A 17,042-nucleotide genomic window follows, 5' to 3' on the forward strand; every position below is an offset into this window, starting at 1 on the left:
TGGAAATAAACTGGAGCCGACACCTTGCATCGGGTGTGGTGAAGATGCGCGGAAGGTCACAGTCGTAGAGTCGTGCTACGTGGAAACAAGCCCAACGTGTCCACACTTAGACAAGATACCCCATGCAAGCTAGTCCCATTTGCCCGAGTTCGGCCCACATTTAAACTTCAGAGATACGGCGCAGAAATAGGCCCTTCGGCCCATCGAGTCCATGCCGACCAATGATCACCCCGTACACTAGCACTATTCCACACACTAGGGATAATTTAACAAATTTTACCGAAGCCAATTAACCTACAAACCTACACGTCTTTAGAGCACGAGAGGAAACCGGAGCATCCGACGAAAACCCACGCGGTCACAGGGAGAAGGTAGAAACTCCGTACAGACTGTCAGAGTCAAACCCGGGTCTTTCTCAGCCCTGTTCTCCCCCCCCCCCCCCCTCCCCCCCCCCCCCATCGCCATGCTTCACTGACCTTGTCCGAGTCGTGCGCCAGACAGAGCCTCCCTAGCACTGCCGTAGCCGAGTTCCCGGCACACCACACTGGCCGATAGCAGGTTCCAGCGGTCGTCACACACTGTGCCCCATTTGCCGTTCTTCAGCACTTCCACCCTGCCCTCGCCAATCTGCGCTCCCCCCTTCAGCCTCACCAGTGGTTGCTGTGGAAACACACGCCGCACGGCAGAGTATAAGCATCATGAAGTTCGGATCAACACAACCCAACTCCACCCCATCCAACCCAACCCAACCCAACTCTACCCAACTCAACCCTACCGAACCCTACCCTACCCAACCCAACTCCACCCCATCCAACCCAACCCAACACAACCCAACCCAACTCCACCCCACCCAACCCAACCCAACACAACCCAACCCGACCCAACCCAACCCAACCCGACCCAACCCAACCCGTCTCTACCCAACCCGACTCTACCCAACCCGTCTCTACCCAACCCGACTCTACCCAACCCGACTCTACCCAACCCGACTCTACCCAACCCGACTCTACCCAACTCGACTCTACCCAACTCAAGGGAGAGGCCAGGTGCAGGAGCCTCACCTCGGCACGGTAGGCCTTCCGGAAGCGAGAGCCGGTGCCCTGGGAGAAGGCGGGTCCCGCCACACAGCTGACGATGGCGTGCATACCCCTCTCACATGGGTGGACCTTCTTCCCAGCAGATACACGCAGCCGGCACTCCGACATGTGAGGCTCGGTGCCTCCGCAGCCAACCTGGTGCACCCAGAAACTCCGCTTCCTCACGGCCGAGTATAGCCTGGAGGGGGGTTAAGAATTCAGCATAAGCTAGAGTACTGTCCAATTCACCTCTATCCCACTGTGGACATTGGTCTTTATCTATGGAACTCATGCGCTACAATGCTGAGAACTATATTCTGCACTCTGTACCTTCCCCTTTGCTCTACCTATTGAACTGACTGTGTCAATGTATAGTATATCTGATCTGTTTGGACAGCATGCAAAACCTTTTCACTGTAGGTGGATACGGGTGAGGGGGGGCCATTGGCAGATGGGTGGACCAAGTGACAAAGGCTGGTGGTGGAAATGTCTGTCGGATAAGGAGAGAAGTGAACTGTAAAGCCGGAGGGGGGGGGGGGGGATATGGGTAGAAGGGGGCGGGAGATGAGTGTACAGAGGAGGGGGAAGGAGCAGGGTAACGGGTGGGGTAGGGGGGGGGGGTGGATAGATGATGGGGGAAATGTGTGCGTTGTTTTAAATTGAAGAATTCAATGTTCCACGTCACCTGTCCATGTTCTCCAGAGATACTGCCTGACCTGCTGAGTTACTCCAGTACTCTGTGTCCTTTTTTTTGTGTAAACCAGCATCTGCAGTTCCTTTTTTCTATACTCAACGTTCATACCGCTGGGGCGTAAGCTGTCTTTCCTCCAGTTTGCCTGTGGCCTCACTCTGACAGTGGAGGAGGCTCAGGACAGAAAGGTCAGTGTGGGAATGGGAAGGGGAGTGAAAATGGTCAGCAACCAGGAGACCAGGTAGGTCTTGGTTGGTTGCTTGGTTGGCCTATTTATTGTGGCGTGCTACAGAGATACAGAGAGAAGCTGTGTGCAATGAGTGCTAGTATACAATGAATCAGTCGCCTAGTTTTGTGTTGATTCAGGTAATCATGTACAGTCTTTCCACTGTCTGGATAGCACGCAACAAAAGCTTTTCACTGTACCGCGGCACACGTGGCAATAAACTAAACTAAAGATAGACACAAAATGCTGGAGTAACTCAGCGGGTCAGGCAGCATTTCTGGAGAAAAGGAATTGGTGACGTTTCGGGTCAAAACCCTTCTTCAGACTGAGAGTCATGGGAGAGGGAAACTAGAGATATGAAAATGTTCAGGACAAATCAGAGCCGGCACCGATGACCATGGAAAAATGGAGACCATTATGGGCTGTGGAAGAGGTGATAACGAAGGGATATATGGATGACATGAGCATGACGACTAGGGTCGGGGAGAAGAGAAGGGAGGAGATGCAGGGGTTACTTCAAATTAGAGAAATCAATTTTAACGCCGCTGGGGTGTAAACTGCCCAAGTCAAATACGAGGTGCTGTTCCTCCAGTTTGCTTGTGGCCTCACTCTGACAGTGGAGGAGGCCCGGGACAGAAAGGTCAGTGTGGGAGTGGGAATGGGAAGGGGAGCTAAATTGTTTGGCCACCAGGAGATCGCGCAGGCAAAGGCAAACTGAGCGCAAGTGTTTTGCGAAATGACAGTTGTGTGCTGGAAACAGACACAAAAAGCTGGAGTAACTCAGCGGGTCAGGCAGCATCTCTGGAGGAAAGGAATAGGTGACGTTTTGGGCCGAGACTGTTCTGAAGTGATGGAGGCCTCATCGGGAGCATAGGGTTGCAGGAGGTGCATGTGAAGTACTGTCTTCACTCTCCCTCTCCCGTCCCCCACCTATTTACATCTCAGCTACTACAAAGCTGCTGACTACTTTATAGCCTCAATAAAAGTGAGACTGCTAAATGAGCTCAGTGTGTGCGAGGGTCAGGGGGAGGACAGGGGCAGACGTCAGCGTGGTCTCTGTGGGACAATGATTGATGAATTGCCCAGAGTAACGCCGTTTTCCTACCTGGTTTTGGGATTTTTCATCTTTTGATCCCACAGCTTCCTGCAACAAAAGAATGCAAGAGATTACTTTCTTACCAGCACCATCGGCACAAAGTGTAGACTCGGCACAGAGCGCTGGGCGGCACGGTGGCGCAGCGGTAGAGTAGCCGCCTCACAGCGCCACAGACCCAGGTTCCATCCTCACTACGAGGTGCTGTCTGTGTGGAGTTTGAACGTTCTCCCCGTGCCCACGTGGGTCTTCTCGGGGCGCTCCGGTTTCCTCCTGCACTCCAAAGATGTACAGGTTTGTAGGTTAATTGGCTTCGGTAAAATTGGAAATTGTCCCCAGTGTGTGGGATAGTGCTAGTGTACGGGTTGGTCGCTGGTTGGCACGGATTCGGTGGGCCGAAGGGCCTGTTTCCACGCTGTATCTTTAAACTCTAAATAGAACAGTGCAGCAGAAAAACAAAGAACTGCAGATGTTGGGCAACACACAAAAGGACACAAAGTGGTGGAGTAACTCAGAGGGACAGGCAGCATCTCTGGAGAACATGGACTCGGGACCCTGGTTCAGTACAACGCAGGAACAGGCCCTACAACCCACATTGCCTGTGCCAAACACAATGCCAAGGTCATATCTTATCTGCCTGCACATGATCCATATCCCTCCATTACCTGCATATCCATGTGCATATTTAAAAGTCTCTAAAATGCCACTATCTTATCTGCCTCCACCACCAGCCCCCCCCCACCCCCCCCCCCCCCCCCACCCCCCCCACCGGCAGTGCATTCCACACACCCACCACTCGCTGTGAAAAATAAAATTACCCCACACATCTCCTTTAAACTTTTCCCCTCTCACATTAACACCATGCACCCACCACCCTTTGTGTAAAAAAGTTAACACTCAAGTTCCGATTCAATCTTTCCCCCCCCCCCCCCATCTTAAACCTACATCCTCTGGTTTTCGATTCCCCTACTCCGAGTAACAGACTCTGTGCATTCACCCAATCTATTCCTCTCATGATTTTATACACCTCTGTAAGATCACCCCACATCCTAAAACACTCCAAGGAATAAAGTTCTGGTCTGCTCAACTTCTCCCTGTAGCTCAGACCCTCGAGTCCTGGCAACATTAGAATTAAAGGGCGCCCTTTTAGAAAGGAGGTGAGGAGGAACTTCTTTAGTCAGAGGGTAGTTAATCTGCGGAACTCATTGCCACAGAGGGTTATGGAGGCCAAGTCAGCGGAGATTTTTAAAGTAGAGATAGACAAATCCTTGATTAGATCGGGTGTCAAGGGTTACGGGGAGATGGCAGCAAAACAGGATAAGGAGGCAGAGATCAGCCATGATTGAATGGCGGAGTAGACTCGATGGGCCTCGTAAATCTTCCCTGCACTTTTAAACATTGCAATAGTACCTGCCTCAGCTGCCTCCTCCGGCAGCTCGTTCCATACTCCCACCACCCTTTGAGTGTGTAAAAAAATTTAGCAGTCAGATTCCTATTAAATCTCCCACCCTCCCTTAACCCTCTCCTTAAACCTATGTCCTCTGGATCTTGATTTCCCCCACTGAGTAAAAGGCTCTGTGCATTCACCCGATCTGTCGAAGATCCGGTAAATGTCCCACAGACATCAAGAGACCACTCCTGGCTCTGAGGGGGTTATAATTGCCAAATTCAGGTAAAAATAGAAGCCACTGCTCCCCTTCAGTGACCGCCATCGTTACAAGGTGTTCCAGTTACTCGTACTTGTGGTGGGGAAAGGCACATCCAGCAGGAGCCTGGCACCGGAGACAGGGCCCAAAATACAGGAACAATGCCATTGAGTTGGAAAGGGTGCCGGGAAGATTTACGAGGCCGTTGCCAGGACTCGAGGTCCTGGGCTACAGGGAGGCATTGTTACAGGCTAGTACTTTAGTCCATGGAGCGCAGGAGGATGAGAGGTGATCTTATAGAGGTGTCCAACATCATGAGAGAAATAGATCGGGTAGACGCACAGAATCTCGTGCCCAGAGTAGGGGAATGTTGAACCTGAGGACATAGGTTTAAGATTTAGGGGGGGGAAAGATTTAATAGGAACCTGAGGAGCAACTTTGGTTGTGGGAGTATCGCTTTAAGATGAAAAGGGCAAGGTTTAAAGTTCAGTCTGAAGACGGGTCTCGACCCGAAACGTCACCCATTCCTTCTCTCCAGTGATGTTGCCTGTCCCGCTGAGTTACTCCAGCATTTTGTGTTTACCAAAGTTTAAAGGAGATGTGCGGGGTATTGTTTTTTACAGAGAGTTGTGAATACCTGGAGCTGCTGGGGGTGGTGTTGGAGGCTGATACGATAGTGCCGTTTAAGTGACTTTTGGATATGCAGGGAACAGAGGGATATGTTTCCAGTGCCGGCCAGCGATCCCCGCACACTAACACTATCCTACACTAGGGACCATTCACAATTTTACCAAGCCAATTAACCTACAAACCTGTATGTCTTTGGAGTGTGGGGGGAAACTAGAGATCCTGGAGAAAACTCACGGAGGTCATAGGGAGAAAGTCCAAACTCCATACAAACAAGCACCTGTAGTCAGGATCAAATTCGGCTCTTTGGCGCTGTAAGGCAGCAACTGTGTCGCTGCGCCACTGTGCCGTCCTGGATCATGTTATGCAGGCAGATAAGAGTTGGTCTTAGCATCATGTTGGGCACGGACATTGTGGGCCGAAGGGCCTGTTCCTGTGCTGTTCCTGCTCTATTGTCTTTCCTGGTTCAGGTCAAGGAGAGTACCTCCACCCTTGACCAACATAGGTCAGCGTGCCTTTCCACCTCCCTCCCACACAATTCCTGCCACTGCCCTTGGCCACAAGCAAATGTTTTTACCCCAGCATTAGGACATCCGAGTTATTTGTCCAGCCTGCTGTGAGAAAAAACACCAGGAGCTATATATAGAGAGGGAGAGACCACAGCTAACCACGATCGCAGCATAGCACTCAAAATATCATCAGTGTTTATATCTTTAAATATATAAGAGCAAATAAGGGAGGATGCGTGGAATGGACAGAGACTAGAGGGCATACTTTTAGTTTTTTGAGCTACTGCACGGAAACAGGACCATCAGCCAACGGATTCCACGCCGACCATCGATCACGCTAATTCCATGTTATTCCACTTTCTCACCCACACCCTACACACTAGTGACAATTTACAGAGGGCCAATTAAGCTACAAACCTGCACGTCTTTGGGATGTGGGAGGAAACCGGAGCGCCCGGAGGAAGCCCATGCGGTCACTGGGACCCGAGGTCAGGATTGAACCCGTGTCACTGGCGCTGTGAGGCAGCGGCTCTACCCGCTACACCACCGTGCTGTATTCAATTCAAGAGTAAAGCTACTGGTCTCATAAACTGTGCCTTGGCTGGTCATGGAAATCATACTGGTAATACTCATACAGCATGGAAACAGGCCCTTCGGCCCAACTTGCCCACACCGACCAACTTGCCCACACCGACCAACATGTCCCATCAACACTAGTCCCACCTATCTGCGTTTGGCCCACATCCCTCCAAACCTCTCCTATCCATGCACTCGTCCAAATGTTTCTTAAACATTGTGATAGTCCCAGCCTCAACTACCTTCTCTGGCAGCTCGTTCCATACACCCACCACCGTTTGTGTTAAACGTTGCCCCTCAGGTTCCTATTAAATCATTCCCTCCCCACCTCACTTTAAACCTGTCCTATCGTTCTCGAATCAACTACTCTGGATAAAGGCCTATTTACCCCATCTATTACTCATGATTTTTTACACTTCTATAAGATCACCCCCTCATCCTCCTGCGTTCCATGGAACAATGTCCTCGCCTACGCAACCTCTCCCAAGTCCTGGCAATATCCTTGTAAATCTTCTCTTTTAAAACACCTATTCGCAATTGGAAGGGTAATATCATCATATGGTCCATGTGTTTTGCGCCATGTCTAACATTCATTGCAAACTTTTTCGGAAAGTGGTTAGTTTCCTGAAGTTATTTTAACTAATGATAGCTTGGAGTAAATTACATCTCTTGGTACAGAGGGTTGTGATACAGGGTGAGGTTATGCAGAGTGAGCCAATGTTCTCCAGGAGTCGGAGAAACGAGTAGAGACCTCGTTGAAATTCTCAGGGGCTGCCAGGGTGGATGAGGGGACCATGTTTCCCCCGCTGGGGTGTCTAAACCAGGAATAGCAGCCTCTAAATAAAGAATCGGCTATCAGGGTCGTCGAGATGGAGCACACGGAATCATCCCCTCAGGCACAACTTGTCTATGCCGACCAAGTTGGCATTTTGCCCAATTACACAAGAAATTACAGAGAGTTTCGACTTTACTATAGACTTTAGATATACAGCGCAGAAACAGACCCTTCGGCCCACCGAGACCACGTCATCCAGTCTTCACCCGTACACTAGCATAGACCTGCACATCACACTGTGACAGGGACAATATACAACGCCAGTGTATTAAATCATGAGGAATAAATTGGGTAGATGCACAGAATCTCTTGTCCAGAGTAGGGGAATCGAGGACCAGAGGACATAGGTTCAAGGTGAAGGGGAAAAGATTTAATAGGAATCTGAGGGGTAACCTTTTCACACAAAGGTTGGTGAGTGTATGGAACAAGCTGCCAGAAGAGGTTGTTGAGGCTGGGACTATCCCAACATTTAAGAAACAGTTAGACAGGTACATGGATAGGACAAGTTTGGAGAGATATGGAGCAAACACAGGCAGGTGGGATTAGTGTAGCTGAGATATGTTTCCTGGTGGGGGAAAGTTGGGCCAAAGGGCCTGTTTCCACACTGTATCACTCGATGACTCTACCGAAGCCAATTAACCTACGAACCCGCACGTCTATGGAGTGGCAGTTGGTTGGACTAAGGTCAGAGATGAAAACACACAAAGCGTGAGATAAGTCTAAATCTCAGTGCAGAAACAGGCCCTTAGGCCCATCGAGTCCGTGCTGACCAGCAGTCATGCCATACTCTAGCGCAATCCTACACACTAGGAACTATTTAAAATTTAAACCAAAGCCATATCTGTGGAATTCCCTGCCACAGAAGGTAGTTGAGGCCAGTTCATTGGCTATATTTAAGAGGGAGTTAGATGTAGCCCTTGTGGCTAAAGGGATCAGGGGGTATGGAGAGAAGGCAGGTACAGGGTTGAATGGCGGTGCAGGCTCGAAGGGGCCGAATGGCCTACTCCTGCACCTATTTTCTATGTTTTCTATAATAATAATAATAATAATAAATTTTATTTATGGGCGCCTTTCAAGAGTCTCAAGGACACCTTACAAAAATGTTGCAGGTAGAGGAAAAACATGTAAGGGGAATGAAATAAATAGTAGAGACATGACTAGTACACAAAGTAAAGACAGAATTCAATACAAAACACAATAATAAGGCAATTAATGCACAGATGAAAAGGGAGGGGGACGTGGGGCTAAGGATAGGCAGAGGTGAAGAGATGGGTCTTGAGGCGGGACTGGAAGATGGTGAGGGACACGGAATTGCGGATCAGTTGGGGGAGGGAGTTCCAGAGCCTGGGAGCTGCCCTGGAGAAGGCTCTGTCCCCTAAACTGCGGAGGTTGGACTTGTGGATGGAGGGGAGACTGGCTGATGTGGATCTGAGGGACCGTGAGGGTTGGTAGGGGGAGAGGAGGTCAGTGAGATATGGGGGGGCCAGATGGTGGAGGGCTTTGTAGGTGAGGATCAGGATTTTGTAGGTGATCCGGTGGGAGATGGGAAGCCAGTGAAGTTGTTTGAGGACTGGAGTGATGTGATGCCAGGATTTTGTGTGGGTGATGAGTCGGGCGGCTGCGTTCTGGACCAGTTGGAGTCGGTTGATGTAGGTGGAGCTGATGCCAAGGAGAAGTGAGTTGCAATAGTCCAGTCGGGAGGAGATGAAGGCATGGATGAGTCTTTCAGCAGCGGGCGGTGTGAGAGAGGGTCTGAGTTTGGCGATGTTGCGGAGATGAAAGAAGGAGGTTTTAATGACATGGCGGATGTGAGGCTCAAGGGAGAGGGTGGAATCAAAGATCACGCCAAGGTTGCGGGCCTGGGGAGATGGGGAGACAGTGGTGCCGTCGATGGTGAGAGTGGGGTTATTGATTTTGCTGAGTGTGGCTTTGGAGCCTATGAGGAGGAATTCTGTTTTATCGCTGTTGAGTTTGAGGAAATTATGTTGCATCCAGGTTTTTATAGCTGACAAATAAGAGTTGATATGGGAGAGGGGGGGGTTGTGGGGGGATTTGTTGACAAGGTAGATCTGGGTGTCATCGGCGTAACAGTGGAAGTCCAGGTTGAAGTGGCGGAGTATCTGACCAAGGGGGAGGATGTAGATGATGAAGAGGAGGGGGCTGAGTACGGAGCCTTGGGGGACGCCTTGAGTGACTGTGGCTGTAGCAGAGGTGTGGTTGTGGAGAGAGATGAAGTGGGATCTGTTGGAAAGGTAGGAACGGAGCCAGCTGAATGCAGAGCCTTCAATGCCGAGGTCTTCGAGTCTGGTGAGCAGGATGTTATGGTTCACTGTATCGAAGGCTGCGCTCAGGTCGAGGAGGATGAGGATGTTGAGGGAACCAGTGTCAGCAGAGGTGAGGAGGTCGTTGAGGACTTTGAGGAGAGCATATATCACCCATAAATTTGTACGTCTTTGGAGTTTAGGAGGAAACCAGAGCACCTGGAGTAACCGCAGAGAACGCACACAGGGAGAACGTACAAACTCCGTACAGACAGCACCTGTAGTCAGGATCGAACCTGGTTCTCCTGTGCTGTAAGGCAGCAACATTACCGCTGCACCACTGCATCTACCCTCTAGTGTTTGGTGCCCAGCCCCTCTCTGGCTTGATCTCTAACCCCCCCCCCCCCCCCCCCCCTCCCTCCCTCCTCTCCTCAGTCTGCATTTGTGAAGACATGGTCTGATGTGTCTGATCCTGGCCCCTTGTTGCTGAGTTATTGACCCAGCCACTTTAAATTCCACCCAGGATTACGACTTTGAACCACCGGATTACAAGTACACCAATTGAAGCCACATCCAAGAATAATTCACAAGGGAAACAGGTGTTAAAAATAGCAAAGAATATGTTGTCCTAACAGGAATCAGAAAATAACACCCAGAACCATCTGCAGAACATTCCACGTTGAGCAAGTCTTCCTGTTTTCCTTCTCTCCATCAACAGAGCCAGACCCACCGAGCACCTCCCACAGTCTAGTTTACCTTAGTTCAGTTTAGAGATAAAACGCAGAAACAGGCCCTTCGACCCACCGAGTCCACACCGACCACTGATCACATTATCATTATCCTACACACTAGGGACAATTTACAATTTTTAACCAAAGCCAATTCACCTCCAAATCCATGCGTCTTTGGAACGTGGGAGGAAATCGGAGCACCCGGAGAAAGCCCACAGGGAGAACGTGCCGCTCCTAACTGCGGACCAAGTTGGGGATGGAGGGAGCTTGTCGTCCAGGGAGGTTCTGGAAGGGCTGGACTTCTACAGGAACTGTCTGAAGGGAACAGGTAGATGCCCAATACTGAAGTGGTGTGCAGACTGAGCAGACGACTAACGTGTGTGGACAACAGTGTTTAACTGGAGATCTTGTGTCGAGAGTTATCATGGTTCAAAGGGCTGAATGGCTTATATCAGCCTGGGCTTCATAAACAGCTCTCCATGGAGCCTGTCTCCTGGCAGATGGAGGTGGGTTAGTTTAATTTACTTTAGAGGTACAGCGTGGAAACAGGCACTTCAGCCCATTGAGTCCGGAACCGACTAGCAATCATCCCGTGCACTAGCACCATCCTACACACACCAGGGACAATTTACAATGTTATTGAAGCCAATGAACCTACAAACCTGCACGTCTTTGAACGTGAGAGGAAACCTGGAGAACCTGGAGAAAACCCACGCGGTCACAGGTGGAACGTACAAACTCCATACAGACAGCACCCGTGGTCAGGGTGGAACCCGGCTTTCTGGCGCCGTGAGGCAGCAACTCTACCGTACCGGTCCGGGATCATGAGCGGCCCGGTGCCAGAGAAAGACGACCCGTCTGTGACACTTAAACATTACACAACGTCTAACGTTGGTTGACTTGATAAGTCATCGGAGCAGAATTAGGCCAATCTGCCCATCGAGTCTACTCCGCCATTCAATCATGGCTGATCTATCTTTCCCTCTCAACCTCATTCTCCAGCCTTCTCCCCATAACCTCTGACACCCGCACTGCACTTATCAATAATCTGCCAATGTCCGCTTTAAAAATACCCACTGACTTGGCCTCCACCGCCATCTTCGGCAATGAATTCCACAGATTCACCACCCTCTAAAGAAATTCCCCCTCATTTCCTTTCTAAAGGTATGTTCGAAAGGAGTTGATCAAAGAACTGGATACTAAAAGGTCCGGAACGTTCTACCCTGGCCAAGTTCATTTTCACTTTTCCCATTTCCTCTTACAACAGTTTGGTCATGATTTGGTATTCAGGACAGAAGCTAAACTCAGAGTTTCGGGAAATAAAAATGTTTCCTTTTGCATGCTGGCAGCATTTCCCTGGAACCTGCAGGGAACAAAATGTTTCTCCCTTCCCCGTAGCAAACAAGTTGGATCATCCAATAGTTGGGAAAAGATTCCGTGCATTCCAAAGTTACTACGCATAGTAAACAGGTTCATTTTCTTCATTCTTCAAATCTCCTGCCCGTCTCAGAGTCCAAAAACTCAAAGTTGCAGGAGCTGAGATTGACCAGGAGTAGCAACTACCTCATTGTGGACATTGGACCGTGTCACTGGAACTGGCCAGCTACAATGCTGAGAATCATATTCTCAGAAAAACTATATCAGATGGTATAGGAGCCTGAAAACGTCCAGGTTCAGGAACAGTGTCTTCCCTGCAACCATCAGGCTAGTAAACACCACAACCTCCAAATAGGCTACAAACTACATGGACTTGGGGCATTGTTTTTGACTTTGCACTAATGTTGTCTACTTATTCGTCTGTTTTTTAAAATATATATGCTGACCGTTTGTCATTTATTATGGGTTTTACAGAGTGATATGTTAAATATCTATTATGTTAAGAGGGGGGGGGAGGGAGAGGGGGGGAGAGAGTAGGGGGGAGAGAGTGAGGGGGGATGAGAGGGAGGGGGAGAGAGGGAGGGGGAGAGAGGGAGGGGGAGAGAGGGAGGGGGGAGAGAGGGAGGGGGAGGGGTGACGGGGGGAGAGGGATAGAGAGGGAGAGAGAGGGGGAAAGAGGAGGAGAGAGGGAGAGAGGGAGAGAGGGAGAGAGAGAGGTAGAGAGAGAGAGAGGGAGAGAGAGGGAAGGAGAGGGGGAGAGAGAAGGGGGAGAGACGGGGAGAGGGAGGAAGAGAGGGAGAGAGGGAGAGAGAGAGGGAGAGAGAGGGAGGGAGAGAGGGGGAGGGAGAGGGGGAGAGAGGGAAGGGGAGGAGAGAGGGAAGGGGAAAGGGGTGACGGGGTGGGGAGGGGCGAGGGGGGAGAGAGGAGAGAGGGGGAGAGAGGGGGAGAGAGGGACGGGGGGATGGGGGATACGGGGGGACGGGGGGAGGGGTGGAAAGGGGAGAAGGGGGGACGAGGGAACATAACTGCTGTCTCACACAGGTGAAAGTAAACATCTCCAGAAATACTAAAGTGTGGTCAGGTCATTCCAGTGGAAACAGAAGTCTCCTTGTGTTTAAATGAGGATTTCTCAGAGCTTGGCAAGGAGAGGACAAATGCACATTCTCAGAACTGCATTCCAGAAGGCATTAGCTTTGGAGGACGTGAGGAGCCACTGTTGGGTTACAGAGGCGCGAGGGGACGGCATCTGTGGAGCGAGTGGGGGCTGGGAAGGTGCTGGTCTTCATGGGGGCTGTGCTGGGCCATGTGACCCACCGGCCAGGCCGTGCCACAGCGGCTGATCTGCACAAACACAACTCTGCAGCATGTTTGTGGAGCGGACACAAGCTCACACATCCCACACCAAGCAGGGCGGCAGCGTGACCCCACCAGGGTGGGGGGGGGGGGGGGGGGGGGGGGGCAGAGTGGGATGGAATAACCCAGACAGGGTCCCTGAGTTTGAACAATTGCTGCTTGTGACAGACCCATGTGCGGTGGCTTTGAAGATGCCAGAAACGGGGCGACTCTTGTGCAGGCAGTGAAGAAAGATATTGGCATGTTGACCTTCATTGCGGGAGGATTTGAGTTAAAGTCCTACAGGGCCGTGGTGAGACCACACCTGTAGTATTGCGTGCAGTTTTGGTTACCTAATTTGAGGAAGGACATTATTGCTATTGTAGGGGTGCAGTGTAGGTTCGCCAGGTTAATTCCCGGGATGGCGGGACTGACATATGATGAAAGAATGGGACAATTGGGCTTATATTCACTGGAATTTAGGATGAGGTGATCTTATAGAAACATATAGTCAGTATGGACTCAGTGGGCCGATGGGCCTGTTTCCGCGCTGTATTTCTACGGCCTAGTGTGTAGGACAGTGCAAGTGTAATAGCTGGTCGGCGCGGGCTCGGTGGGCCGATGGGCCTGTTTTGGCACTGTGTCTCCAGGGTGTAAGGTCAGGACCTACCTGTAGATCTTCGTGTTAACGGGGAGCTCTGCAGGAAAGCCCAGCATCCCACACACCACCCGGCTGTTGTTGAGGTTCCAGTTGGTGTCACAGACCTGCTTCCACTTGCCCTGGTACCTCACCTCCACCACCCCCTCCGTCACCGGGTTGCGTTTCCGCGCCGACGCCAACATGGGCCGCAGCCTCACCTCCTCCACCTTGTTCTGCCGCTGAGGGAGGGGTAGAGAGAGAGAGAGAGAGAGAGAGACCGTCAGCCCAGTGCCCATCTCCACCCGCGTAGCGATGGGGCCCCTTCAGGGAACCTGGGGCAGTACAGCACAGCAACAGTGTCTTGTTTTGGTCTCCTAATTTGAGGAAGGACATCTCCCACCCCCTCCCTATTGTCAGTCCGAAGAAGGCTCCCGACCCGAACCGTCACCTATCCATGTTCTCCAGAGATGCTGCCTGATCCGCCGAGTTACTCCGGCACTATGTGTCTAATCCTGTCAGGAACCACATCAAGGCAGCTGGTAACACAGGGAGGAAAACCGCCAAAGGGGTTGGATACCATTAATTTTTAATTTAGATTATAGACCCGAACTTCAAACGGTTATGTCAACATTGCGGTCAAAATCTTAAGAAGAGATCGCCATGGAAACGGGTAAATAGCGTGTGGGAGAGCCAGCCGCCTTGCTTGCTGGGGGAGAGGGTACACTCAAGATTTGCCGTGAGCTTCTAATGGGGCGAGACCCCCCCCCCCCCCCCACTGACTCCCTCCCACATGCAACACTCCCCTCGTGCCCTTTCATGGAGCGACTGTTTCCATCAAAGGCCTCTTTGATTGTGTTTATTTTGTGCGTGCCTGCAATGTTGGCCGATGTTTTGGGGATGTGCTCCCCCACTGACATGGTGGTGGGAGATGAAGGGGGTGGTCCTGGCCAGAAACAGGATATTTCATAAACACCAGGGGTTGACAGGGGAGAGAATCGAGGGAGACTCCACCGAGGATCGACACAGAATGCTGGAGTCACTCAGCAGGATAGGTTAGAATCACTGGAGAGAAGGAATGGGTGACGTTTCGGGCCGAGACCCTTCTGGGCTGGTGAGGAGGCACAGATGAGGTAGACAGTCAGAATCTTTCTTGAGACAGAACCTCATTGAACGTTACCAAATAGTGAAGGGCCTGGATAGAGTTAGTTATTTAGTTTCTATGTGTAAAGTGAAAAACATTAGTTGCGTGCTAACCAGCCAATGGAAAGACTTTACATGAATGGATGTGGTGAAGATGTTTCCACTAGGGGCAGCAGAGGGCACAGCCTCAGAATAAAAGGTCGCACCTTTAGAAAGGAGATGAGGAGGAATTTCTTTATCCAGAGGGTGGAGAATCTATGGAATTCATTGCCACAGACGGCGATGGAGGCCAAGTCATTGGGTATTTTTAAGGCAGAGATTGACAGGTTTGTGATGTCAGGGGGTTATGGGAGAAGGCAGGAGAAAGGGGTTGAGAGGGAAAGATAGATCAGCCACGATTGAATGGCGGAGTAGACCTGATGGACTGAATGGCCTTATTCCGCTCCTAAGACATGAACTTTTACCCCCAGGATGGAAATGTCAAAGACTCGGAGGTATGGTTTTAAGGTGAGAGGAGCAAAGCTTAAAGGAGATGTGCGGGGCACATTTATTTACACAGAGGGTGGTGGTGGAGGCAGATGCAAAAGAGTTGTTTAAGAGGCTTTTGGATAGGCACATGGATATGTGGGGAATGGAGGCTATATGGATCAAGTACTCGCAGAGGAGATTAGTTTAACTTGGCATCATGTTCAGCATCATTATTGAGGGCCGAAGGGCCTGTACTTATGCTGTGCTGTTCTATGCTGCAATCAGCCTCTGCTTACATCATTGGGACGACAGATGGCGCAATCGGGACGACAGATGGCACAATGGGCTAAGTGTTCGGCTGGCAACCGGAAGGTAGCCGGTTCGAATCCCGCTTGGAGTGCATACTGTCGTTGTGTCCTTGGGCAATACACTTCACCCACCTTTGCCTGTGTGTGAATGTGTGTGAATGTGTGTGAGTGATTGGTGGTGGTCGGAGGGGCCGTAGGCGCAGATTGGCAGCCACGCTTCCGTCAGTCTGCCCCAGGGCAGCTGTGGCTACAGAAGTAGCTTACCACCACCGAGTGTGACTGAGGAGTGAATGAATAATGCGATGTAAAGCGCCTTGAGTATTAGAAAGGTGCTATATAAATCCCATCCATTATTATTATTATTATTATTATCATTCCTTGTCGAAGAAAGTCAGCCACAACCATAGAGAGGTGTGCGGCATGGTGGTGCAGCAGGTAGAGCTGCTGCCTCACAGCGCCAGAGATTGATCCTAACTACGGGTGCTGCCTGTACAGGGTTTGTACGTTCCCCGCGAGGGTTTCCTCCCACATCACAAAGACAAGCGGGAATGTGGGTTATCTGTAAATCGGCCCGAGTGTGCAGGGAGTGGATGAGAAAGTGGGGGAATGTAGAACGAGTGTGAACGGGTGATCGATGGTCGGCGTGGACTCGGTGGGCCGAAGGGCCCGTTTCCATGCTATATCTCGAAACTATATAGAGGGTCCTTTGGAACAGGGAGTGTTATTTATTCATTGGGAAGAGAGGTTGAGCAGTTTAGTCGACGGACACAAAATGCTGGAGAAACAGATCAGGCAGCATCTGTGGAGAACAAGGATAGGTGACGTTCCAGGTTAGAACCCTTCTTCATAGGGTCTTATCCCAACCCAAAGCACCGCCTATCCATGTTCTCCACAGATGCTGCCTGACCCGCTGAGTTACTCCAGCACTTTGTCTCTTTCCTTAGCAAACCAACATCAGTGGGCAGCAGGGTGGTGCAGCGGTAGAGCTGTTGCCTTACAGCGCCAGAGACCTGGGTATGATCCTGACAAAGGGTGTTGTCCGTACAGAGTTTGTACGTTCTCCCTGTGACCGCATGGGTTTTCTCCAGGTGCTCCAGTTTCCTCCCACACTCCAAAGACATGCAGGTTTGTAGACTAATTGACTTTGGTAAAATTGTAAATTGTCCCTAGCGTTAGGCCAGTGATAGTGTACGGGGGTGATCGCTGATGGGCGCAGATTCGGTGGGGCCTGTATTTTTAAAGGCCAAAGCATCTGCATTCCTCGTATCTACATTTTGAGTAGTTGAGTTCCCGTGGGATCCGGGGACAGCAGCAGAAGGCCGTAGGGCCTGTTTCCACGCTGCATCTTCACAAACTCCAAGAATACTTACAATGTCCAGCTGCTGCAGCCTCTCCTGGGTGAAGGCCTGGCTTGGGAGGGGAGTGGGGGTGGTGGGGGGGGGTGCAGGAATGGAGCATTGGCTCAGGGTGGGGAATGTGTCAACAGGACACAGCTGGCTGGCAACA

The 17,042-nt window shown here is 50.9% G+C and overlaps 1 protein-coding gene across 2 annotated transcripts in view; it reads right to left on the reverse strand.

Moving 5' to 3' along the window:
* loxl4 (lysyl oxidase like 4) overlaps positions 1 to 17,042 on the reverse strand; it is a 55,005-nt gene that overhangs the window by 23,216 nt on the left and 14,747 nt on the right. For both annotated transcript variants that reach the window (XM_033034152.1, XM_033034153.1), the window contains exons 4-7: positions 13,651 to 13,859; positions 3,099 to 3,137; positions 1,062 to 1,275; positions 477 to 660 (exon numbers count right to left, since the gene is read on the reverse strand). In XM_033034152.1, coding sequence (XP_032890043.1) covers positions 477 to 660; positions 1,062 to 1,275; positions 3,099 to 3,137; positions 13,651 to 13,859 — 646 coding nt within the window. The remainder of the gene's footprint in view (positions 1 to 476; positions 661 to 1,061; positions 1,276 to 3,098; positions 3,138 to 13,650; positions 13,860 to 17,042) is intronic.

This window comes from Amblyraja radiata, chromosome 15 (assembly GCF_010909765.2).
Source record: "Amblyraja radiata isolate CabotCenter1 chromosome 15, sAmbRad1.1.pri, whole genome shotgun sequence".
In the NCBI taxonomy this organism is placed as follows: domain Eukaryota; kingdom Metazoa; phylum Chordata; class Chondrichthyes; order Rajiformes; family Rajidae; genus Amblyraja; species Amblyraja radiata.